We start from the raw sequence: 27,215 nt of genomic DNA, 5'->3' as shown, positions 1-27,215 counted from the left end.
TCTCAGTCATGTCCGACCTTTTGTAACCCCATGGACTGTAGCCCACCAGGCTCCTCTGTCCATGGGATTCTCCAGGCAAGAATACTGGAGTGGGTTGCCATTTCTTTCTCCAGGGGATCTTTCCCAATCAGGGATCGAATTCAGGTCTCCTGCATTACAGGCAGATTCTTTCCCATCTGAGCCACCAGGGATGAGATGACATCTAATTACTTAAATTGCCGTTTTTCTGGCTACTTGTGAAAGTTGTCTTTTCATTTGTTCATGGCCTGGTAGCACTTCCTCTTCTGTGACCGGCCAATTCATGCTATCTGCTTGATTGGATTATTTGTCTGTTTCTTATTTTTAATGGATGGAGCTCTGTATAATTTTGAGTATTAACATTATTTACATGTTAATAGACCCCACTGTATGTCACTGGTCTTTTGATTGGTTTAATTTTTATTTTCTCATTTCTGAATAATTTTACAAAATAGTTCTCATCTCTGGATTGATATTAGTTTCATCGCTTTTGTAGAATATGAATTGTTTTACGTCTTGCTTGAGACCATTTTGCAAACCACCTTGAGGCCACGTATTTTTCTAAATTTTTTTCGAGTGATTTTTTAATGGCTATTTCATACCTGGATCCCTTATTTATCTTAGAATTCATTTCTCTGTGTTTTACAGTAGTCTAACTTATTCGCTGCAAATGGAAATCCAGTTTTGCTGTTGCTGTTTATGAAACAAATAGACATTTCCCATTGAATTGAATTTTACACTGTATAATCTTAGATCCAAAACTTGAATTAGGGCATGGTGGTGGGGGGACAACTTACACAGATATGCTTAAACTTGGTTCTGATTTATGTCTTCTCTTTGTGATTCCCAGGGAGTGCATCCGTGACATTTACTGGAAACAGCTTTGTGAAATATCGTCTAATGGAAAATGAAAACAAGTTAGAGATGAAGCTGACCATGAGGCTTCGCACGTACTCCGCCCACGCGGTTGTCATGTATGCCCGAGGGACCGACTACAGCATCTTGGAGGTAAGTGTTTGAGCATATTTGTATCTCAGATTGTGGGAGACTTTAAAAGTATAAATTCCATTGTATGTTCAGATGGCCCGTGTTTTAAAAGAATAAGATAAGCAACATGAAATGATTTGAGTTCTTCCTTTAAATGATTCATCGATACCAACACATAAGTTCTGTGGGATGAAAGGCGCTTTTTGCTCTACAGTAACATAGACATTTACTTTTGTTTTTTTACAAACATTTTCAGGTTCTTATGACCATTACATTCAAACTCTGATATTAATCTTACTAATATTACGGAGAGTTTATAGAAAGGTCCTACATACACTTGAAGTGATGATCAGCTTACCTTCTCTCTCTCTCTCTTTTTTTTTAATCAAGAGTGATTCGTTTTTGACTTTAAACAAAATCTGATGCTCTTCTGTTGTTTGGTTAGCAGTTGCCAGTCACTTACGTAATGCCTTTAGGTTATGTAGTTGGAACTTTGATATCCCCGAGAGGCCTGGTTTTATTATTTGTACAGTAAACCAAGAAGCACGTGTTCTTCTCTAGTACTTAAATGCGAGGCCCTGGGTTTCCCTGGTAGCTCAGCTAGTAAGGAATCCGCCCGCAATGCGGGAGACCTGGGTTCGATCCCCAAGTCAGGAAGATCCCCTGGAGAAGGGAAAAGCTACCTTCTCCAATATTTCTTGCCTGGAGAGTTCCATGGACAGAGAAGCCTGGCAGGCTATAATCCATAGGGTCGCAAAGAGTGGGACACGACTGAGCAACTTTCCCTTTCATCCCTACTTGCACTGACTTGCTGCCTTCAGGCGGCAGACCCAGCCCCTCCTTCAGATGCGTGACCCGAGGCTGGGCTCGACGATTCCGCGGGAGTAGCGTGCACAGTGATTGTCTCTGTTGCAGATCCACAACGGGAGGCTGCAGTACAAGTTCGACTGTGGCAGCGGCCCTGGCATCGTCTCGGTGCAGAGCATCCAGGTCAACGACGGGCTGTGGCATGCGGTGTCCCTGGAGGTGAACGGGAACTACGCCAGGCTGGTTCTGGATCAGGTCCACACCGCCTCGGGCACAGCCCCGGGGACACTGAAAACCCTCAACCTCGACAGCCACGTGTATTTTGGGGGCCACGTCCGCCAGCAGGGCTCACGGCACGGACGGAGCCCCCAGGTGGGCAACGGTTTCCGGGGCTGCATGGACTCCATTTACCTGAACGGGCAGGAGCTGCCCTTAAACAACAGACCCAGGAGCTACGCTCACATCGAGGAGTCGGTGGATGTGTCTCCCGGGTGCTTGCTGACGGCGACGGAGGACTGCTCGAGCAGCCCCTGCCAGAACGGGGGCATCTGCCACCCCTCCCCAACGGGAGGTAAGCCTCACACCAGAGCCTCTCCTGAGTGGTCCATCCACGTGTATGCGCTGGGGGTGGAGGTCTCCCGGCATTTCTGCTTTCCTCCTTCGTGTGCAGTCAGTCGGTTTGGTCACGTACCGCAACCAGTGTAAGTGACGCTCGAGTGGAGCTGGGCTTAGGGTTCATCCTGGGAGCAGCTGGAGAGGACAGTTTCTCTCCCACTGAGCGGTGGCCTCACTACATTGCTTTTCCAGATGTGTGTCATTCTGCACCCTAGCCTCAGGAAACCACAGCTGACCCTGAATGCCTTTCCAGCCACAAGGACGCCAACCAGCGGGTTGGAGTTGGTTCCACATGGTTCTCCCTAAGTCTCCTTTTACCCACAGGCCCAGCGAGGGGCCTGCCAGCCTTGCTTACTCGAGATGGGGGTGGGAATGTGGTTTTCCATAAGGCCTTGGGCCCCCTTGGGTAAGTTAGGATGACCTTGATCGAGTCACAAGTTCCCTCTTCAGTCCTTTGTATTTGGGTAATACCAGCGGTGAAAGGTTTGGTGATACAGACAGCTTTGTACCCAGAGGGTATGGGGAACCGAACAGGATTTACAAGTCTTAGAGAGCCAAATTTTCACTTAAACATAAAAACCAGTACCCTGAGACTTCTCTTTTTTTGAGTTACTGAGTGATAGTACTTTTGGTTCCCATTTGCCGGTTTAGGTTATTACTGCAAATGCAACGCCTTGTACATCGGGACCTACTGCGAGGTGAGCGTCAACCCGTGTTCCTCCAACCCCTGCCTGTACGGCGGCACCTGCGTTGTGGACAACGGAGACTTCATCTGCCAGTGCAGAGGGCTGTATACCGGCCAGAGGTGTGTAGGTCTCCCCAGGCTTCCGTCATTCGCTAGAGCAGCAGCGCTTCTCATGCCATTGCGTGTGCCTGCAGGGCCTACATTCATTTGCTCCTGTAGTTGCAGGAAAAACATTGGGGTTTTATGCTTGTTTTTCCCTTGTCCTTCAGGTGCCAGCTCAGCCCCTACTGCAAAGATGAACCTTGCAAAAACGGTGGAACGTGTTTTGACAGTTTGGATGGTGCTGTCTGTCAGTGTGACTCAGGTTTTAGGGGAGAAAGGTAACTGACTTCTTTCAAGATCTATGTTTGCAGCTCTCTGTAGGGTCACAGCGATGGGCAGATGCAACAAAACCTCAATACTTTGGACTGTGTTGCTTTAGAATTTGAATTCAGAGCTCATAGTGACTCTTTGTATAATTTATCTTTTCATTCTTTTAAAAAAAATTCAACAAGTGAACATGATATAAGGCTTGGAATACTATCTGCTTTGAATATAAAATGCTTTTATATTTTAGAAATGTGATTTATAAAAAAGGAACGTATGGGTACTTGCAGGAAGTAACTGGAAACAGTAAGATTGTCTTTTTTTAAAAACAGATGCTCATGGGGTTGTTACCCATCTATGAGATAGACGACTTTTTTTTCATTGTTTATGTAGCATCTAAAACATTTCTCAACTCTTTAGGTATCTTTGTGAGCCTTGCATAGTCTGAGAGGCGATCATTATTTTTGATGAAGAATATGAGGCACTAAGATGCCTGTTGTCGACTTTGAATGAAATGGTTTTTGGTTCCAGGGGCCATTTCACCTTAGGCTTTCCACCAGGTTCAGTTTAAAAACTTGGTGCTTGTTACATACAAGTGCCTAGTGCTATACATCTACAAAAGCCTTCACCTATCCCTGTGTCTCCTGCACTAGCAGGCCGGTTCTTTACCGTTAGTGCCACCTGGGAAGCCCAGGTCAGTGTTGGCTGAGTCTTAGCATTTAGTCTCTATGATGCTGCCAAGGCCTCTCCTAACCCTGGGCTGTCTCGGCAGGTGTCAGAGCGACGTTGATGAGTGCGCTGGCAACCCCTGCCGGAACGGGGCCCTCTGTGAGAACACACACGGCTCCTACCACTGCAACTGCAGCCATGAGTACAAGGGGAAACACTGCGAAGACGTGGCTCCCAACCAGTACGTGTCGACCCCCTGGAACATCGGCCTGGCCGAGGGGATCGGCATCGTCGTCTTCATCACGGGCATCTTTCTGCTGGTGCTGGTGTTCGTCTTCTGCCGCAAGATGATCAGACGGAAGAAGAAACCCCAGCCCGAACCCGAGGACAAACACTTGGGACCCAGTGCAGCTTTCTTGCAAAGACCGTATTTTGATTCCAAGCTGAATAAGAACATTTACTCTGACATACCACCCCAGGTGCCTGTCCGGCCCATCTCCTACACCCCAAGCATTCCAAGTGACTCTCGAAACAACCTTGACCGCAACTCCTTCGAAGGGTCGGCTATACCTGAGCACCCTGAGTTCAGCACCTTCAACCCTGAGTCCATGCATGGACACCGGAAGGCCGTGGCCGTCTGCAGTGTGGCCCCAAACCTGCCTCCCCCACCGCCTTCAAACTCTCCTTCTGACAGCGATTCCATCCAGAAACCTAGCTGGGACTTCGACTATGATAGTAAGAACGGTTTTCTTGTTTTTGATAAAATGTCTCTGACCTCGTGGCAGTGTAGCGTCTTTATTAGTGATGAACATGCCCAGACTCCACAGAGCTCTGGTATGATTGGGAACCTTTTCCTGGCTTCGCATCCCTGCCCTAGCACTGTGGCCACGATGTTGCTTTAATTTAGGAACTGAATCTAGTTGTGTTCCATTCATCTGGAAAGATCATTTCGTTTTTGTAATTGATCTGGATTCTCAACTCTAATTGGTGGGGGGATTTTTATGACAGAAAAATTGGGAGGGCATTTGCATGATAGGATTTTTTTTTTTGTCAGATGTGGCTGGAAGACGCGACAATATTTAAGTGGCCTGACATCTATTGGGTGCCTTGAAAAAGCTATATATTACCATTTTCAAATAAAATTTTAATTCCCCATGTTGTCTGATAGTCTCCACCACAGGCCGGTTTATTGAGAATTTTTATTCTTATGAGTCTGCAAGCTGTATTTATAGGTTTTGTATTTTGTATCTCGTTCTGTTTTGGAGATGTTTCTTTTTTTTTTTCTTTCAATGTTCTTTTATTGAATAAATCCCAGGCAGTCCACGGGTCACACTTGCTTCGTGTCAGGATACAGCAGGGAAGAAAAGAGAGTCTCCTGCCTTCGTGGCGTGTAACTGTCTTGTCTGTCATCTCCTTTTAGCTAAAGTAGTGGACCTTGATCCTTGTCTCTCCAAAAAGCCGTTGGAGGAGAAGCCGTCTCAGCCGTACAGCGCCCGGGAAAGCCTGTCCGAAGTGCACTCCCTGAGCTCCTTCCAGTCGGAGTCGTGCGATGACAATGGTGAGTAAACAGGCACCCGCAGCGCTCCCCGGCCGCAGCCCCGCTCACGTGACACAGGACAGGGACACAGTCGCTGTTCCATCTCAGACGGTCTTCACACTTCACTTCCGACCACAGCTATACAGCCTTGCATGAACATCCACTGGGGACGAGGTTGAAAACGTCCTTCATGCTTAGGAATTGGAACGGTAGTGACTGGTCATAATAAGAAAGAAAATGTAACCGATTGAAAGATAAGCTCTGTCTGATCAGTTAGTTCTGCATCGACCTTTCTTCCATGACAGTGAATGCTATAGAAGTTATGTGGATTTAAAAAAAAAAAACCAAAACTCGTACCAGCTTCCTTGAGCACACCTGCGTTGCACACACGCTCGCACCCCCACAGCCCTAAGAGGAGATGCGATAGTCTGACACGGGCAACTTGAGCAGCACCTGTGATTGTTACAAGGTTCTATTTGTCTCTCCCCACCGACTCCCTTGCGGCCTCAGCTCCCATTTGGATCAGAGCGTACTGACTGAGAGCGCAGTTTAAGAGATTGCTAGTAAGTTGGATTATATTTCTAATGAAGAAAGTTTGACAGTGGGATCTTTGCTGACAGTTTTGTTTCTTTGAGGGTGAATGGCATGGATAAGCAGCTTTATCATATTAGCACATACCAGTAGAGAAAACTCAGTATCCAGAAAGCCTATAAAATGAATTTTTAGTGGAAAATTTTGAATGTCAGAATTAGTTTGATTGTAATTTTTTTGCATAAAAATGCCATGTGTAAACAGTTAGTTTATTGATGGAAGGAAATAACTCACTAATAATTATTTGATTGTTTTTAAACCCAGAGTAGATGGTCCATAATACACTGCAGAGACCATTTCGAAACTAAGGATGGCCATATGTGTGTTCCATTCATTCCTGAGCCATTTCAAGCATGTTATATATGTATGTTATATATGATATGAAGGTGCAACAGTGTTTATTATTAAGCGATAAAGTATTTGGATAGAGCTCTGCTTATCGAACCAACAACAAAGTAGAATTCTTTCATTAGGTTTAATTCTAAAACATTATAGAGTTGCCAATTCATGTAATAATTTATATCTTTGTCCTTAAATGCTCTTCATAAATCTCAGAATTTTGCCAGTATTTTCTTTCTTTTCCTAGGTTTTTTTTTCTTTTAACTGAAACATCATTCTTCTTAATAGTCCTAGATACTTTTAATAAGCTATGGTCAAACTAGTTATGAAAATTAATTGCCAGATAATACAATGTGAGAAAAAATATACTATCCAGGAGTGTCTTTATTTTAACCTTTATCATAATTTTAATCATTATGAATCATAAATTTGAAGCCTGTATTAAGAGTATATTTAAATCATATTTCTAGTCTTCTAAGGCTGTTGTAATAGATTACCTGGTGGCTTAAGACAAGATAGATTTGTTACAGTTCTGCAGTTTAGAAGTGTGACGCTTGTCTCAGCAGGCTGAAATTAAGATATCAGCAGGACTGTCTCCTTTCTGGAGACGCCAGAGGAGAGACCCTGTCCTGTACCTTTTCCAGCTTCTAGAACCTCCCCACATTCCATGGCTCATGGCCTCCATCTGTCAAAGACAGCAACACTGCCCCTCACCGGTCTGTCTGCTGTAGTCCTAGCTCTCCAACCACAGCTGGGAAAGTTGCTCCCCTTAAGAACCCTTGCGATTACATGGGGGCTGCACAGATCATGCAGGGGAGTCTCTTCATCCCAGGCTCTTTAACTTCATCGCATTAGCAAAGTCCCTTTGGCCAAGGATGGTAACCTGTTCCCAGGGTGAGGATGTGGCCTTTTCGGAGGCTATCCTTCTGCCTATTACGTGCACACTTACTTATCTTGGCACAAATACTTTGAAACAGTTTAGTAGAGGAATGAAAAGGGGATTTACACAGGAAACAGCCAGGCAGACAGTCTGCGTTTCTTTGCTGGTATGTTACTCACCAGCTGTTAACTCGTTTGCAGAAAGACAAGAAAATTGGGGTGGGAGTACAGAGAACACAGACAAAGCCATTTTTGTATTCATACTGCATATTTTAACTTATTATGCAGCTCTTAATTTTTTTCCCCACAAACAATGTATGAGTGTATTAAATGGACCCAGAAAATTGGCTTAGCCAAGTATTTGACTCTTTGAATGTGAAAGCTTTTGCCCATGGGATGTTAAAATCGGGGTTGTTTTGTCCTGACTTAATTCATAATTGTAATTGTGAAACACATTTATGGCTGAAAGTTCTTTTCCTAAATTACAGTATAATATGGTTACTCGTTATTCTGTTCCTTTGATTAATGATAACAAATATATAACTTGATTGGAAAAATCTGAGACATATAAGGAACAAGTGCAGAGATCATGCATAATTATATAGTTATGTTTCAAGTATTCATGTCATTAAACTATGAGGTAGAAACTGTATAATATGCAGAAATCATATTTAATGCAGTTTCCTGACTCACTGAAGGTCTTTCTAATTTACTGCTCTTGTGCCTTTTCACAAGCTTCCATAGTGACTGTAATACACCTTGTCAATGCTGTCGTTGACATGGTGACTGAAGAAGGTATAGTTGTGTGTGTGTTCTGTGTTGGTGTTCACAGTGACTGTCCCTGGAGTGGTGTGCTTTTGCTGTTGCAGTGTTGTACAAAGTCCTTATGTGATGCTTCTGAAGAGGTTGAATACTTTTATGCTGTTTAGGTGTGTCCATTCATAATCCAGAGGTGTTGCAAAATATCGTTATATATGTATGTTACGTATGTTACATATGTCTGTGGTCTCTGTTACTTTTTTGTGGTTCACAGTGAATTTACACAGTTGCCAGAAGTCACCCTAGGGTCTTGACAACTGCCTTTACAGGGAACAGTATGAAGAAGTTAAAAGTAATTCTAATTATCTAAAAAAAAATGTTTTAATATAGAAAATTCTCTTCATGTCAATAGGAGTAAAACTAAGTATAACACAGCTTTTTATAATTGCCTATACCTGACTCTTTCCTTTTGTATTTTCCCGTATGGTCGAGGAAAATTGTAGAAGATGATAGAAGGCAATATTTTTATATTTGGTTGAGTAAAAATCATTTCATAGGAAGCTTTATCTGTTCAAAATTTTAAGAAATTCCTGCCTTAAATTAGATCAAATTAGCCCTCCTTCAGGGCACTGGAATTCGAGTTATCACATGCAAAGTGCACAGGTATTTTCAGACTAGAAATCAGCTCACTGTAGGGCTTGGGAAAAGCTTAATTGTTAGGCCTTATCTCCAAGATTTCTGATTGAGCAAATCTGGTTGGGGCCCTGGGAATGCACATTTCTAACCAACCAGCCCCCAGTTAATAGTTAATTCTGATGTCGCTGGTCTAAGAACCACTTAGAGAACCACTTGGAGAACTACTGGCCTAGACCACTGGGAGCCCACGAAGCTTAGGGAATCCTTTCTGCTGGGATAACAGATAGGTTTGCTGAGACATAGGTGAGAGAAGGATGCTTTCAAGCCAAGTTTGATGGGGTGCAGCTTACTCATTTCAGTTACTGGTGAGCCTTACACTTAGTTTCCAAGAAGTTACCATGTCTTTACTTGGTGTATCAGAAGGGGATCTATATTGTGTCTACTGAGTCTTAGTTCTCCCATGATGAAACCCTAATATTTATATAATATATTGACTGAGTTTGAAGAAACAGAATTCGAATAGTTCTTTCATGGCAGTCTCTTTCGTTGAAAAATGTCTTTGACATATTAAATATAAATTGAGTTTAAAATGGAAAACTAAGAATAATGGAATGGCTGTTTAGTGAACAGAAGTTGTCAGTCCTCTTTTTGGAAAGAAACTACCACATTTTTAGCAGCCTTTTTAGAATAGTTCCAGAGGTAAATATTAGCTAAATACTGGCTTACTCATGTTTTAGAAATCACCACAATTTTTTCAGTTTTTGATTTAAATTCCTAGAAGAGAACCGTCAATCAAATCTTATTTGTTCCAAGCTACTTTATCACTGGGTTTTCAAGAGCATCATTGAATGCACGGAAAGCATGGGTCTAGTTTAGAAAATTACTAGTCATTTATTTCCTCAGTAAGAATTACAATGATAGTCAATGGTTAGTGCTTGACCTACATTATCTGATTTAATCCTCATAATAACTAAGGGATTTCCACCTCTGTTTCAAAGAGAAGAGGCTGAAGCTTAGCCAGGGTAAGCAGCCTGCTCCACGGTCACGTGATTCACGTTGACTCTGCCCTATGCTGGAGTTCTGTGTGCAAAACAAGGACTCCAGGAGAGGGAGAGGCCAGGCAGATTTGGGTGGGCTCAGGGTTAAAGCCAGCTGACGGTGTCTCTAAGGAAAGGTGGACAATGTGAATATAAAATCATGTTCAACTAGGGCAGGGTCTGGTGAGGTTTTCTCTTAGCTGTTCATCAGTATCTAAGTGTGTTCGTGGTTTCTCTGAATTATGGACATGTGAAGGCTATATTGTGCTATAAAGTTTGGGTCTCTCATGTAGCTATAGTTATGTCTTTTGGATTATCACCTAAGCAACCTGATGTTACCCAGCCTTAGGAAAAAAACTGATTTTGTAATATTTCCCAGTAACATGAGGGGGTCATTTAAATTCCTTATCAGTTTATTTCAATTACTCCTAACAAAATTTTGCGTTTTCAGGAGTAGCTTGCCAGAAACAAGGGAAAGAAAGTAAAATCCTGTCCAAGTTTCCCGGCCACATCCCTAGTTCATCATCCCTCATCTTCTCCCTCCGCTCCCACGTCCCATTTTATTTGTGCTACACAAGTTTCTCACCGTTTGGGATTTTCATAGATAATGGCGTAGAAGGCACAGTACATGGCTGACTGGGCCTTTATAAAACAGTTTATATTGTGTTATGGACTTATCTTTATTGCCTTTTCAGCCGTCTTTCTCTTTTAATTACAAGTGTTTTCTTTTCTCTCTACTCTGCAACCAAAAGAGTCTTTGGCTGCTCCTGACCTCAGCAAATCAAGAGGTGACTTATGCATGCCAGTTGTTCATTGATTTTTCACTAAACAAATGGGCGGAGACTTGACCCAGTGCTGACTTGCTGCACGTGTCTGCACCGTAACTACTGCGTCCTTGTTTGTGGCCTGCATTCTAAACGCGCCTGCCTCACCTTCACTGGCTGCCAAAGGATTTCAAAAATCCTGGGGTGGGAGGCTACCCCCAAATTGGAAGGTTTTTTTTTTTTTTAATAATTATACCTTTATATAGTTGAAAATGACCCTTAGTCCTTTTTAAAGAAACAAAATTAATGTAGTTTATCAAAAATTTTTACATTTGTATTATATTTGTCAATGTTTAATTGCCTTTTGTTTGATTTTGAGGCATGCTTTGCTATGTTACTAAATTAATAAAATTTATTGTCTTTCTGAGGACTCATGGAAAATAGTACAATTGTAACATTAAGTTTATGACATTCTAAAGGAAATTTACATTAAAAATTTTGCATGCTAGTGATTACTTTTATTATCTGAAAGACACATTCGTTGGTATCTTTTTTTAATGACAAGTAGTGCAGATCAGGTGACATTCTTGAGACGCCTTTCTGCAAGGACAAAATTTCTTTATCAAGGTCCTCAGGCTGAGCTAACACTCTTCTTCATAGAGGGCAGAGGGTTCTCAATGACTGCAGGAAAGCTCAAAGGATGATTGGAATCGTTTGAAGGAAAGTGCATGTCGTCTAGGCGCTGGCATACTGCTGCTTCTGTTAAAAACTTAACGTTTCTTTGAAAGTTAGATACTTACCTAAAACTGTAAGTCCTGATTTCAGGAGCAGAGCCTAACCCATAGAGGGTCTCAGAACCGGCGCAGGAGGGGAGGGGGTCAGGGACCGAGGCTTGCCCCGACGGTGGCCCTGACGGTGGCCCTCGGTGCGCGGGGATGGATGCCTTTGCGCCTGTGCGTGCTGCATACCCTGGGCCCTTTTCTGCGGCGCACACGCTGGGGAGGAAAACACTTTAACATCTGGTTTTCTTTTCCAACAAGGGTATCACTGGGATACGTCGGATTGGATGCCCAGCGTTCCTCTGCCGGACATCCAGGAATTCCCCAATTACGAGGTAATCGACGAGCAGACCCCCCTGTACTCGGCCGATCCCAACGCCATCGATACGGACTATTACCCCGGAGGCTACGACATCGAGAGTGACTTCCCGCCCCCGCCAGAGGACTTCCCCGGCGCGGACGAGCTCCCGCCCCTGCCGCCCGAGTTCAGCGACCAGTTCGAATCCGTACACCCGCCCAGGGACGCGCCGGCCGCGGGGAGCCCGGGCTCCGCCTCCCGAGGCCGGCAGAGGTTCCACCCGAACCAGTACCTGCCCAGCTTCTACGCCGTGGACCTGTCCGAACCTCAGAAAGCCGGCGCTGGCGACGGCAGCGCCCGCAGAGAACCCTACGCCCCCTACCCTGCGGGGTACCCCAGGACCTTTGAAGCCCCCGCGGTGGAAAGCCTGCCGCTGTCGGTGTACGCCTCCACGGCGTCCTGCTCCGACGTGTCCGCGTGCTGCGAAGCCGAGTCGGAGGTCATGATGAGTGACTACGAGAGCGGAGACGACGGCCCCTTCGAGGAGGTGACAGTCCCTCCGCTGGACTCGCAGCAGCACACGGAGGTCTGACCCCGCGGACTCGCCCCCGCCCCCACCCCCCCCAAGTGCCTGAACCCCAGCGAACCTAGAGCGATCCCTGCAGCGGATGCCCTGCCCTGCACCGTTCTCTGCAGCAGCGCTTGCGCCCCTTCTTAGGGGGAGCCGCCCCCGGGCATGGCTGCACTGAACCCCCGCCCGCGCCTCCTGACCTGTTCGCCATCGCCAGTGTCCTGACCTACTGTCGTCAGATGCGGTTGACGTCCGCAGCTCCATTTCCAGACTTTTTTTTTGTATTTACATTCGTCCCGTGTTAAAACAATGAAGCGAAAATCAGCTCTCCTCTCTCTCGTTAGCATGATTCATGTATTTATATAGATCTGATTATTTTAATTTTCCTTTTTTTTTTGTAAATTTTATGTACAGATTTGATTTTTCATAGTTTTCCCCTAGATTTTCAAGATGACTTCGTACATTTTGTTTTTGACCGGATTTTGGTGGTGTTCCTGTCATTTACCTAGCACCCTGATTTTTTTTTTTTTTAATATAACCAGGGTTTCACTCTGTCCTTTTCAGCTGAAGTAGGACATTTCATTCATACATTTCAGTATAGTCATTCATTTCCAGCTGTACATAGGATGAGGACAGATCTGATCCATGAACATGTCTTAAATAAATGGGTTGCTGTATTTTAGGATTATAAACATTTTTCATTATTGGAAAGTGTAATGAGGACCTTCTGCAGAATCGTGTAGAACCAAAACCACCACGACACAATTTTTATAGTGTCTGTATATTTGTGATGCAAGGTCTTGTAAAGGTTTTTACTGAAAACTACCATTAACCAGTCTTTCTTACTGACAATAAATTATTAATAAAATACTTTAGCTTTGCTGTCTGTTTTTTCCTCCGTATTTATACTCCTGTTCAGGATTCAGTTAATGAATTGAGAAAGAAGGGTGGATGGATATAGATGGATAGGTTTTTTGGCTTAAAAGTGACAAGTCTCTCCCAGTTGCCAAAACCAGACTGTACTTACAGATGTTACCACTAGGTGGCAGTATATGGCCACGTGATACCGCTCAAAACTATAGGTATAGAGGCACAGCACTCTTATATAACAAACATTTTCTAACATTAAAAACGGAGAAGGCAATGGCACCGCACTCCAGTACTCTTGCCTGGAAAATCCTATGGACGAAGGAGCCTGGAAGGCTGCAGTCCATGGGGTCGCTAAGTGTCGGGCACAACTGAGCGACTTCACTTTCACTTTTCACTTTCATGCATTAGAGAAGGAAATGGCAACCCACCCCAGTGTTCTTGCCTGGAGAATGAATCCCAGGGACGGGGGAGCCTGGTGGGCTGCCTTCTATGGGGTCACACAGAGTCGGACACGACTGAAGTGACTTAGCAGCAGTAGCAGCGACATTAAAAATTTTTTTTTCTTATACATTATTTTTTGCTATTACTTGGCCATAATTTCAGTGCATGTATAGTTTTCACCTATTATTTATATCACAAACAAAGCTTTCTGTGAAGCATTTTACCTTTCTCTTATCAAAACATATCCTACTTCTATAGGATTTAAAGTGAAATCCAGAAGTCATCTTCCATGTGTATTTATAGTCAGAATCCATCCCTCTGTCCCACAGCTACTTGTTCAGTACCGACCACGTGCCAGCCACTGTGAGAAGAATTTAAAAGAATCATGCGTTCCTATAACTGCAAAGATGCATTTTCCCTTTTATTAAATGACATGATATTTAATACATAGAGTTTAAACATCAAAGAGAGCTAAAATATGTACAACCAAAAGCAGCAAACTCACATTTTGCTGAAACCACTTGTAACTCTTTATGCTGTTTTTCTCTTCTTTCCTTTGAAATTTTTAAGTGTGTATTTCTCGAGTCACTAATTTTCAGGATTGCAAAAGATGATCAAACCTCTAAACCTCTAATTCTCTTGTTATCCTCCCGTATTGTTACAGCTTACTTTTTTGGCTTCATTCATTCATAATGTCTTCATTGCTTTGAGGATGTAAATATGTACCACAGAGGTAAGCAGTATATGATGTTTCTTTCCATCTACTTTGCAACTTTCTATTTTTCTTAATTGCCTTAACTTTTCTCTTATTTTTAAAAATTTTGTTAGTTTTTATATATTTAAAAAATCTTTTTGATCACCTGCCGAGTGTTGTTCTATATGGACAAAAATTGCTCTGTCATCTTAGATTTTACAAGGGGAAATGGTAAATCACTAAAATACAACGCAGTATGGAGTGATGAGCGCTAAGGGGAAACTTAGTATGTGAGAAGGAAAGTGATGGGGAGGGTTGGGGATGGGAGGTATATTTGTGGAAGACCTCAATGGCAAGCCAGTGTTTGAATAAACAGCTGAAGTTGATAAGGGGGAATGATGCCAATGGGGCCACCTGGGGCAGCAGCATTGCTGGCAGAAGAGCTAGTGTAAAGGCCAAGATTAGAAGGTTAAAAAAAAGAAGGGAAACAGGTGTGATCTCTCACAGATTTATAAAGTGCCTCTTGGGATGTGGTCAAAACTATGAGAGGACCTCTGCTGATATCCAGAGGTCTTACTTTAAGAATTCACTTCTCCAGGGAAGGGACCTTCCATTTCTGCTTGAGAAATACTGTTGCTCTTATTTCAAAGTTGACTGGATGGGAAGACTGGTGGTTTTATCATGCACTTAGTCCCCCAGCTCTCATTCCAGGGAACAGTCCTGCTCAAAACCGAGCTGAGAGGCTGGGGTCTGACAACTTGTATAAGCTGAAGCAACCCGTACCCCTGGGACCTACCCCATTCATTGCCCGTTTTCCAATGAGAAATCATTGCAGGCTGCACGACCTCTCCAGGCTGCAAGGTCTGATTCCTCCCCTGCGAAGGCAGGATTTATCACTCCCCTCACCACCCACCTTCACACGCTATAGTGTGCTTTACAGTTGCCACCTCTTACTTGCTTTGAAACCGGGGTTGCTTTTTAACTTTTTCTCCCTTTCCCTGTCTTGGTTTGTCAAGAGAAGAAATACAGTCCTCTGCCATCTTAAACTGGAAGTCTGGAATATGCTCTTAACCATTGGTCCCCAGTGCCTAGAAGAACATTACTGTTAGTTCCCTGTGCTCCACTGCGAATTACCGTACATATGGTGACTTAAAATACCCCCCATTTGTTAGCTCCAGCTCTGCAGGTCAGAAGCCCAGCCTGGCATGACCAGGATCTCTGCTCACATCTTGCAAGGCTGAAACCAAGTTTTCCTCTAGGCTGTGGCCTCCTAAGGTCTGGGTCCTCATCCAGGCTTGCATCCTGTGGGCAGATTCAGTTCCCTGGGGTCGAGACATAGGTCCCCATTGTCTTACTGGCTGTACAGCTGAGTTTCCTGCTTTCTCACTGACCGAACCCACTCTTTTGGCCGCCTCTGACTCAGGTTCTAGCTCTGTGACCCTCTGATAACTTAGTAGCTTACGCTTCAAAGGGAGCAGAACTTCCCTCATGCTTCCCATCTCTGACAGTCCCTAAGGAGAGGACTCACCTGATTAGGTCAGGCCCATCCAGGATGCTCTGCCGTTTGACTAATTAAAAATCAACTGATAGTGACCTAATCATAGGGATTCCCATTGTATTTGCAAATCACATCTTTGCTCAAGAGGAAGTTATACTATTACTCCCAAGGTGTGGTTCTTGTGGATCACCTTGGAAGTCTACCCACCACCATTGGCACTCTGTCGGTTTTTATTTTGACAATACTCTGACCTTCCAAAATGTTATACAGACCGTATTTCAAACTGAACACTATTAGCATTTTTTTTTTTGAGGCATCATCCGGAGCTAGTTAGAAATGAATAAGCAAATTATATAAAGGTGTCAAATGAAAATGGTTAACATAACATTAACTATATGAATTAGTGTTGAACACTTTTATTACAGAAAAATTAAGCAACCACATAGAACTAGCATATGCGTGTCCATTTTTTCCTTAAAAGACTCTTATTTCCATTACCCTTGGTAGGTATAAGTCAGGGTCTGTCACTTTCCCCAACTAGATTTCAGTTTGACTGTTTGTTTGTTGCCCATTTAGAGTTCCCTTGCAAAATTCAGCTGCCTTAGAAAATTCTACTGAGCGCTTCTATATGTCATTTCCATCTGGGTTCGGTGTTTTATATATATTTTTTGGTGATGTATTTGAAGGCCACTTGTTGTTTGCCACATTCTTTGTCTGCTGCCCTTGGAAATTATGATTTAGTTGAAAAGAGATTGGCAGACTAATATCCATTAGAAAAAAAAAATGCTAGTTCAAAACATTTGAACTTTTGAATTTCGATTTTGGACTGGCTTTTTTCACTTCCGTCTCTAAAATTTAGATTTATGTGTGTGTAATGGGAAGAGTCTATTTACATTAGGTAATTGTGCTCGTCACATTTATTTTTATCATAAAGTGTGTGGAGCTATCATACAAATCTCCTGCAGTGAGTGTGAGAGACGTTTTCCAGGTGCTGAGAGACACCCAGCGCCTTTCCGGAAGCTGCCTTAAGCTTTTTGGGTTTTTATTTGTGACAAATAAAAGAAACAGGCCTCCTAAGTTCGAATCCCTTCCCAAAGAAACTAAGCTTCACCTAGGACTGGGGGGTCGATTTTTAAAACATGGTGAAGGAGGAGAAAGGAAGGGTGACCCAAGACATACTCGCTATAAATGAGTAATATGAGTTCAAAAGCTGTTGTCTACTTTTAATGAAAAGACTGAATTAAGCTGTGAGGAATCAGTGCTTTGAGTTGCCAAAATGACCAGTTACAGAATTTTGCCTGCTGCTATTTACCGATCATTAAAACGCAAATTAGTAGCCAAGTTATCTACAAGGGTTAGGAGAAGCTTTGACTCTTTGAGTTCTTTTCCTTTAAGAACGTTGCTGAGGGACTTCCCTGGCAGTCCAGTGGTTAGGAATCCACCATACAATACAGGGACACGGGTTCAACCCCTGCTCAGGGAACTAAGATCTCTGGAGTCCAGGTGCCACTACTGAAGAATCCAGAGAGTCTGTGTGCCCAAGTGAAAGATCCCGCATGCCAAATATTTAATAAAAAAAAAAATGCTGCTGAAAGAGAGTTCCTCTCCTGTAACGTGTTTGCGTGTTCACAGAGGGTTGCTGGGTGTGTTCATCCCCGCTCCTGTCTCATAAATAGCCACTGAACTTTCGCTGCCTGCCAGACTCTGCCAGGCTCTCAACATCCTCCTTGGGGTCTCTCTTCTTGGCTTCCTCTGATTTCTTATGAAGCAGCTTAGTTCAAATTTTTAATGTTTGAAAACATCTAAATATAAGCATCACAGGAGATAATCAGGGCTTCCCTGGTACCTCAGTCAATAAAGAATCCGTCTGCAATGCAAGAGACACAGGTTCGATCCCTGGGTCCGGAAGATCCCCTGGAGAAGGAAATGGCAACGCACTCCAGCATTCTTGCCTGGAGAATCCCATGGACAGAGGAGCCTGGCGAGCTTTAGTCCACAGGGTTGCAAAGAGACACGACTGAAGCGATTTACACGCTTGTACCCAGAAACAAATCCATTATTGTTTTGTGTGTGTGGTCTGATTTTCTTTTCTCCCTGTGCTACTGAAGTTTGATTTACAAACTTGGTGCTTTGTATCCAGTTTTGCTCCCTGCTTTTCACTGCTTTACCATGTAAATGATCCTTTTTAGAAAATGCCTTTTTAAAGAGTTTCATAGGGCATATGAAGAACATAATGGTTCTATGCTTTTATAGAGCATAATGTTTCATAATATGGATTTAGAACCTATCTATTTTACTATGCTTAATGATGTTTATGATTTCTCACAGTGGTCCCAACATTAATGTCTTTTTTAATCCAATATTAATGTCTTTGTAGATTCATTTCTTTTCCTCTTCAGGACAGATTTCTAGGTACGTGGATTGTTTTCAAAATACTGCCTACAATAAAATTTAGACCTAAGACAACAAAAACGGCAAAACTTTGACGGCATTTTTACATTTCCTTACAATCGACCTAGTGGTCTTGCTATGATAAGTCACTTCAGTCATGTCCAACTCTTTGCGACCCCATGAACTGTAATCCACCAGGCTCCTCTGTCCATGGGATTTTCCAGACAAGTGTACTGGAGTAGGTTGCCATTTCCTTCTCCAGTGATATTTCTATGCACGCTTTTTTCCCCTGCCTTTTCCACATCCCAGCATGGGTAGGAGATGACGTTTTTATGGTGCAATGACGCGAGGCGCTGCTGCTGCTAAGTTGCTTCAGTCGTGTCCAACTGTGTGCGACCCCATAGACGGCAGCCCACCAGGCTCCCCCGTCCCTGAGATTCTCCAGGCAAGAACACTGGAGTGGGTTTCCATTTCCTTCTCCAACGCAGGAAAGTGAAAAGTGAAATTGCTCAGTCATGTCCGACTCTTCGCGACCCCATGGACTGCAGCTCACCAGGCTCCTCCGTCCATGGGATTTTCCAGGCAAGAGTACTGGAGTAGGGTGCTATTGCCTTCTACAGACTTCAGGTGCTAGGCTTCTCTAAAACCAGAGGTCTTGTCCCTGTGTTTTGGCACCCTGGGCTCCTCCCAATCACCCAGCGGGCTGGGGGGTCAGGACTTTGGTGCCAGAAAGCCCTGGTCTAGGGGACACTGGACAACCCTGCTCTTTTTCCTGTTCCTGTGAAAAATAAAGTCTAGACAAGAACTGATCATCTTCACAAAATTAGCCTTCATATCCGTTCAGTTTTCAGGGACTCCATATCAATACCCCATCTAGGCTTATAGTCTATTGGACTTGGAAAAGTATCCGCACCCCCTGCCCAGCGCCCCCAGCCTCTTTTTCAGTTGATGCGGGTCCCCTCTAGCGGCCATTCCCCACTTTCACCAGCCTGCTGAGTCTGGTCAGTCACTTTTTAAGCGTCCAGTGTGGGCTGTTCTTTCTCTTTTGCAGACTGGCGTCCATTCCGTGAGGGTTTCCCCCATGGCTCAGCTGTAAAGAATCAGCCTGCCAATGCAGGAGACCAGTTTCAATCCCTGGGTTGGCAAGATCCCCTGGAGAAGGAAATGGCAACCCCCTCCAGTACTCTTGCCTGGAAATCCCATAGACAGAGAGGGCTGGTGGGCTGCAGTCCATGGGGTCTCTAAGAGTCAGACACGACTGAGCGACTAAACAACAACCGGTTCACCCCATGAACTTTCTGATTGCTCTCCATCTAAGGCATCTGGTTCAGTTTTGATTAGTGCACCAGCCGAGAGAGCGTTGTTTGTCAGAAAGTAATTTTCTTACCAGCAGTTTACAGCTTCGACTGCAAACAGAATGAGCCACTTGAAGAGAATGACAAGTAATTTTTTCCCCCAAGAAAACCTCTGCTTCTGTGAACACTTGGGTCATTAATGGGTCACTATGCTGTTGCAAACAGTGACCACAGAAAAGGCTCCAGTTTTGATGAAGCTGGACATAGGAAGAAAGGAAAGGCATGGCATTTGAGTGAAAGTGTCATGGGACCAAATACATCTTGAGCAGAGCTGAGACCTTTTGCAGGGTCTGCAAGAAAGAGATGAGAAGTGTGAGCTCAGTGATTTCTAAACCAACAGCCATCATCCAATTATCTTAAGGGGTAAAGTGAAATTCTCAAAATGTCTCATGACTCTTGCTTCCATTTATTTTGATGTTTATCGATATTACCTAACAGTTTGAGGATGAGGAGAGAGGAAAAGAAACAAACCATCTCCCCAGAGGACATGTCAAGCCCTTCGTGCCTGCCACAGACCTAGGACCACAGATTTGAAATGTGAACCCCACCTGCCAATTAGGATTACAAATGACATTTTAAAGTGATGCTCTTCTGATCTAAATTTTTACCTCTAATGAGTATTTTTCCCTTCTTTCAAAAATAGGCCTACTTTCAAATAGATGTTTTAAGTTAGGATGGATAAAATAAAACTTCATTCGTAAACCTTATTAAAAACATGAATTCTTTTAGTTAAACTGAATGTTCAAAATACAAAACTATTCTCCAACTAAAAGGACTTATTGGACTGAGATAGTTATTAATAATAAATTCTGAGGTTTTTTATTTTAATGATAAAAACGCCGAGTGTTTACTTCTAAGGGGGAGCTTCACAAAATTAAAAAAAATCCTCAGGTCATGGTTCTTCCATATACTGTCTATGCCATGGTTTTGAATGATCCATGCTTCTGGAGATCCCCCCCTCCCCGCCCCTGCCACCTTGAATGACAAGGCTAGGTTTGTTCTTTACTAGAATAATAACATCAAACCTTCCTGAGTCTATGCACTGGGCTTTCTTCTTTGAGCCTAGCAAGATAAGCTTTACAACTATGGTGTGGGGGAGTATCTTTTACAATCCCATTTATATAGTCAAATGGAGACATTTGTCCATGATGACAAAGATGCCACGTGGAAAGCCCCCTTCATCCTTGGGAGCCCACCCTCCTCTTAATGGGAAGTAAGATGGAAATGTTCAGGTCAAGATCATAGCTTCCTACCCTGTCGCCCCTCATTCTCTCACCTGCTTCATTGAACAAAATAAAAACATTCTACATTTCATCTTGGCCCAAGTACTGGTGCTTCCGATGCTCGCATGCCCTTCCTCACTCTGCCCCTCGTCTGCTCCATTCATCCATCCTCTGAGTCACTCAAGCTCCCTTCATCTTGTGGATTGCATCAACATATATTAATTTAATCTCTAACCTTTGCACACAAAGTGAACAAAGCTTACTTACAAGTAGTCATGACCTTTGACCAAGAAATATTCCAGGGTGGTCCAGGATTATGTGCTACAAAGCAACACATTTAGTAAAAACTTAACTATGAAACTTTAGCACTCTTTTTTTCCCCACTCCTAAAAAAGCTCTTAAAAAGCTAGAATTCTCCAGACTAGAATACTGGAGTGGGTTGCCATGCCCTTCTCTAGGGGATCTTCCCAACCCAGGGAGCGAACCCAAGTGTCCTGCGCTGCAAGCAGATTCTTTACCGTCTGAGCCCCAGGGGTGCCCAAAAAGCTCTAGTATTTGTTAATGCTGAAACAACAGTTACATGCTCAGAGTAACAGAGTAAATCAAAATCAGAACGGTCTCCTTATGACTTATGAGTTTTCTGTATGTTAATTTGAAATGCAGGCAGCACGATTCTGACCCCTATGTATCTGGAGGACCTTGGCAGTGACTGTCATGGGGGCACGGAGATTATTATCTGTAAGAAATCTGCAGTTAAAGATGTAGTAACAAACACACCTTCTCCCTTCATGGATTTCGGGTGCTCTGATGCTTTCGCAAAAGGAGACAGGAACACAGAGTGAACCCTCTTATCCTCTGTCAAGGTGTACTCTGGGGACAAAGCTGATTCATCCCCAGGCTTGGAACATTAAGGCAGCCGATGAAGTGGGAAGGAAATGGCTTACTTCGGGAACTCTGCCCACGTCACTGTGAAATCATTGTAATCTGTTAAAGTGTTTCGTGTGGTGAGCGAGCCCCATTCATGAGTATCCTTCCCCAGTACACACACACACACAACACCCCCAGTGCCGTTTCATCTCCCTGCGTGTGGTAAAACCTCTTATTTACACAACTGTACTTCCTGAGTTATTAAAGTTCAGACTCACTGAAATTTTTCAGAAGTGCTTGGTAAATATTTAGTGTGAGATTGCTCATGGAATGCAGGCCCAGGGCCTGATACAAGCTGGTGGAGCCCCGCCTGGAGAAACCGGATTCTTATTTAGAACAAATGGGCTGAAATCTCTCACTAGGGCTTATGATGAGGTCCTAGCTCTGCCAGCAAGAAACTCAGGGTTTGTCTTCTCTTACAACGAGGAAGAACCAAGCTGCCCTAATCCTTTACAAATGTCTGATGCTTCAAGCTGTAGGAAAATTCTTAATGACGATCAGCTGTGGGGATCTGTGTGTGTGTGTGTGTGTGTGTGCATTCCACTTTCTCACTGTATTTGAGTACAGCAGCCAATATTCTGATTGATACTGAAACAGAGCAAGACACTCCATGTGCTCTGCCTGCCTTTTGTCCATGGAAAACTTTAGCCAAAGAATATGTTTCATCTCCTTCGTCCTCAAGGGCTGTAGATGATACTCTGAGCCAGCTCCTTTGAGCCGTTCTGTGGGCACTGAAGCCCCCTGCAGGTTGTAGCCACGGCATAACCCGCCACAACTCTGAGAGCTGGCGTCAAAGAAATGGAAGCACGTCGATCCTGGAACTGGAACCGAAGACAACTACACCAACTATGCTTGACCAGATCACCACAGGACCAATTTCAAGATGATTGGCAGAGCTGACGGTGCTGTTCCTGCATCAGCCCCCTCCTTCCATCTATAAGAGCTCTTGCCCAGGGAGCATCAGTGGCGGGAGTCGGCCTTTGCAGGCCTGGCCCCCTCCCCTCTGTTGCTGGCCTCGGAAGTAAAGCAAGCTTTCCTTTCCACCAACCTTGCCTCTTTATCGGCTTTTGATGGGTGGGCAGCCAGACCCAGACACTTTCAATTACAGTTTTTGGTGCCTCAGGTGGGGCTGCTGAGCTGACTCCAGGGTTTTCCTGAATTCAGTCGAGGCCAGGACAGCGCGCCGGGATGGCTGCGAGGAACCCCCGCTCCTGGCTTACCGGCCCCGGGGAGGAGGTCTTAGGGGGACGTTTCTAGCAGCTGCTGAAACCACTTGTTTCAGGGAGCCTCGCCGCTTCTCCCCTGCCCTGCAGAGGCTGCCAGCGTACTCTCTTCCTTGCTGGAGCAGAAACATGCATCCGGACGAGCTGACAAGCTCCAAGGCTGAGTAAGTCCCCTGGTGTGCACCCAGCTAACTTCTCTTTGGAGTACAAAGTGCTGTTCAAGCGTTTTGCCAGTTGGTTTGAAGGCCATTTGCGTCGCGGAGGTATTGGTTTAATTCCCTTCCCATCATCCTCCTGGCGGCTTTGTGACCCTCCTGTTTGAAGGTGTGTGAGCAGATATCCCCTTTGTGTGACTGGCGTGACTGGCATCTATGTTGTCTTCTGTAAAATGGTAAATCCAGGTTCAATTCATTAGAAAAATTATAGTATGAGATTATGACTAAAGAGAAAAAATTTTTTTAATGATTTATGAAACGGTATTCTTTAAACTTTGAGGAAAAAATGGTCAAGATGAAATTCTTTTGAAATTCCAAAACTGTTTTTTTTTCCCCTTGCATATGCTGTTAAAGAAAGCTAGTTTGATAAAATCCTGTTTTCAAAATCCTGACCCCAAGAGAACATAACTATGCTTAAGAGAAAGCTTGAAGTGAACTCCTCTGTCCTCAAAATACAAACACAGTCCACTTTGCCTGACTTCAGTCTTTCTTGGGTTAATTAGTAGAATTTCAAAAGATGTTTGGGTTTATTAAATACACATTTTGTACCACATTAAAGAGAATTTATGTTATGAGAAAGACATAAGCTTTTAGAAGTTATGGAATATGTACTTGAGTTAGCCTATCAGTAGATGCAGGGGTAACAGTTCAAATGCTTACTTCTTGGTTTTGTTAAGGCTTTTAACCTTAACAGAAGGCTATACTATACAATATTATGTAATTACAGCTACTAAAATGATGAGGGAAGCATTTCAGTGTGCAAAGCAAGTAGGATGTGTGTTGTCAGTGAGAGAAGGTATAAAGAATGAAGGTGGTTTTTGTTGAGAAATGATAATAATATTGTCCTTGAGCTGTTGTTCCTGGATGGGGAAGAGTATGCAATAAACCATATGGAAAACATTTGATGACTTTCAGATCATACTGCTGAACTAGGCAAGAAATTTAAAGAATGCTAATGGAAATCTATTGTTTTGCTTCAAACTATTTTTGACCCCAATGTTCAAGATGGGAAAAAAAATTGTCTAGTGGAGTTATCACAGAGTATGATCACTTATGATGTGTGTCACAGCTGGCTTTAAGTTTACTGGTAAGAGCACATGTACAATGCTTGTGTGACAACCAGACAGTTTTATTCACAATTGCCAAAAACTTGGGGGCAACAAAGATGCCCTTCCGTAGGTGAATGGATAACTAAACTGTGGTACATCTAAATAATGGAATATTATTCAACACCAAAAATAGAGCTGCTATGAAGCAAGAAAAGGGCCTGGGGGAAGCTTAAAAACAAATTCCCAAGTGAAAGAAGCGAATCTGACAGGCTACATGCTGTATAATTTCAGCCAGAGGGTGTTCTGGAAAGGGCAAAACTCTGCCAACAAAAACGATCAGTGGTTGCCAGAGGTTGGAGGGAAGAAGGGAAGAGCAGGTAGAGCACAGAAGATTTTTAGAGTGAAAATACTCCGTGATTTTATAATGATGGACACACGTCATTATACAATTGTCTAAACCAACAGACTGCACAGCCCCAACAGCGAACCCTAAGGTAAACTACAACTTTGGGTAAGAATGGAGTGTTAACATAGGTTTATAAATGGTAATAAAAGTACCGCCTTGGTGTGGGGTGCTGAGTGTGGATGAGGCTGTGTAGACAGCAGGGGTGCATATAGGAAATATCTGTCCTTGCCTTCAACCTAAAATTTCTGTTAAAAAAATTAAAGTCCTATCACTCAACTCATTTGAAGTATCTATTAGTTTTCAAATTCCCTCCTCAGTGCTCTCACTGTGGACTCATTTCACCTGCTCTCTCATATATATGCCCAGAGTGTTCACTGCCATTTGGAGGGTAAGGACTAGATTTTATTTTTTCCAACTTTGCGGTTCTCTCTAGGGTGCTCATGGGTGTCACCTGAACGCTGGTATGACTCCAGCATGTACCACAAGGCTTACCCTAGGACCTGGCCTCTGTTGCTTGCCAGGGGCTTCTTCTAGCAGCTTCCGAATCAGGGGCCTCAGGCAGGAGGGCAACAGAGGGCAGCCCTACCTGTGTCATTTGGCCTCCGCGTTCCATATAAAAGTACCAGTCCCCAAAGCAGGGTTCTAAGGATGCGCCGGAGAACCATCTTGAAAGGCGTGGTGTTTGGCAACACATTTCAGCTCAAGCCCAAAGGATGCCCCTCTGATCCTTTCCTTTCACACAGGTAACAGCATCCAGGCTCCTCTACCACAAAGGATAGGGCAAGAAAAAAATGGAAGGCAGGCAGGCAGGCAGGTTTTATGTTGCTTGTTCTGGGAGGATCTCCTGGACCAAAAGGAGGTCTTCTAAACTGTCCTCTTTGCATCAAAACAAACAAAAACAGCACCTGGGAAAAGGCAGCATGCCCCTCTGGCTCTCCAGGGCTGGGAGCAAGATAGTACTTAAAAGGAGAGGTCCCAGGTGGTGCTAGTGGTAAAGAACTCAGCTGCCCATGCAGGAGACATAAGAGGCTCAGGTTTGATCCCTGGGTCAGGAAGGTCCCCTGGAGAAGGGCATGACAACCCACTCCAGTATTCTAGCCTGGAGAATCCCATGGACAGAGAAGCCTGGGGGTTACAGTCCATACAGTTGCAAAGAGTCTGACATGACTGAAGCAACTTAGCATGCACACATCCTAGGACCTGCTCCCTTACCTTATTCACTAGCACAAAAAGAAGCCAAGGACGGTATTTTAAACATAGAGCCAAGTATGTCAATTTTTCTCAAACAAGTACATTCATGAATGAAAGGAAATTGGTTTCAAAGACTGTACCCTTAAGGCCTGGATACAGAAAAGACACAAAAGTAAAACCTGGGATACAGGTGAATTGGTTTATTTCCTGGATAATTTAATCAGTCTTTGGCTGATTTATTGAAAAGTTCCAGACTGCTCATCTCACACTGGTTTGGAGTCACTCCCACAGCCTGGTGGCTGGTAGTTACATATTGAGGTTGCAGATTTCTTGGATATCTCCAGCGGTCAAAGGCTTGTTTTTAAAAGCTGTAGGGTAAGTGTGTGCCTTGTAGATGTCTGCAGGGAGAGTGTGGGGATTTGGCGGGTAAAGGTGTTTAGGTCTGTACTGTTCCTGGGAGAAGTCTGGTAGAAAATGATTGCCTGAATTGAACAGCTATAGACAAAAGCTTGTGGCTCCTTAGAATCTATTTAATCCCTGACATTTGAAAGCACAATGAGTTTATGATTGCTGTGAGCCAGTGTTCTCAGTGGAACCTTTATCATTTCAAGCCAACAGCATTCTCCATTCTTCCTACATAGTGGAAGCATGTAGAGGCGTGCACAGAGGTTGAGGCCAGGAATTTGTCGTTTTAAGGACAGTGTTCAAGAAGCCCCCAAAACAGCTTTTGGGGAAAGATGATCACCATTACGGATGGCATTTGTAGCATATGAGGCAGGGGTGAGGGGTTATGGTGCGACACCTGACTGCAAAGTTCCTTGAGTCTTTTTTCATCTCTTACCATCTAGAAGGTTAGATGAGTTACTTTTTATAACATCACATTTTACAGATGAGGAACGTGGATCATATGATGGTTATCTAAGGTACCCTGATCTGAGGTAGGGGTGGAGCCCAAGCAATCTGGCCCTGATTTGGGGAAATGTCCCAGAGGGGACACTGTTTAATGGAGCATGGAAGGGTCTCTGGACCAAAGAGCAACAACGTTCCTTCCTTAAGAAGGCGCAAGGACCCTGTGGGAGAAGGCGAGGGTGGGATGATTTGAGAGAATAGCATTGAAACATGTATATTACCATATGTGAAACAGATCGCCAGTCCAGGTTTGATGCATGAGACAGGGCGCTCAGCGCGGGTGCACTGGGATGACCCTGAGGGATGGGATGGGGAAGGAGGTGGGAGGGGGGCTTAGGATGGGGGACCATGGCTGATTCATGTCAATATATGGCAAAAACCAATACAATATTGTAAAGTAATTAGCCTCCAATTAAAATTAATTTTTTTTTTTTTAAAGAAGGTGCAGGGTGCCCTTGGGACGCAGGCGACGGCCCGAGCTCCCCG

The 27,215-nt window shown here is 43.9% G+C and overlaps 1 protein-coding gene across 5 annotated transcripts in view; it reads left to right on the top strand.

The window, feature by feature from the left end:
- FAT1 (FAT atypical cadherin 1) overlaps positions 1-13,207 on the top strand; it is a 122,906-nt gene extending 109,699 nt beyond the window's left edge. For 3 of the 5 annotated variants that reach the window (XM_069573294.1, XM_069573295.1, XM_069573296.1), the window contains 8 exons: positions 869-1,026; positions 1,921-2,383; positions 3,079-3,232; positions 3,382-3,492; positions 4,251-4,882; positions 5,568-5,705; positions 10,678-10,713; positions 11,730-13,207. In XM_069573294.1, coding sequence (XP_069429395.1) covers positions 869-1,026; positions 1,921-2,383; positions 3,079-3,232; positions 3,382-3,492; positions 4,251-4,882; positions 5,568-5,705; positions 10,678-10,713; positions 11,730-12,358 — 2,321 coding nt within the window. In that variant the 3' untranslated portion in view covers positions 12,359-13,207. Of the gene's footprint in view, positions 1-868; positions 1,027-1,920; positions 2,384-3,078; positions 3,233-3,381; positions 3,493-4,250; positions 4,883-5,567; positions 5,706-6,194; positions 6,248-10,677; positions 10,714-11,729 lie in introns of all 5 variants that reach the window. The other 2 variants (XR_011253526.1, XM_069573297.1) reach the window with 2 other exon arrangements.
- Positions 13,208-27,215: the final 14,008 nt, after the last annotated feature.

Source organism: Ovis canadensis, chromosome 26, assembly GCF_042477335.2.
Source record: "Ovis canadensis isolate MfBH-ARS-UI-01 breed Bighorn chromosome 26, ARS-UI_OviCan_v2, whole genome shotgun sequence".
NCBI lineage: Eukaryota > Metazoa > Chordata > Mammalia > Artiodactyla > Bovidae > Ovis > Ovis canadensis.
Note: the sequence above shows the minus strand (reverse complement) of the source record. Positions and strands in the feature narration are given on the sequence as shown.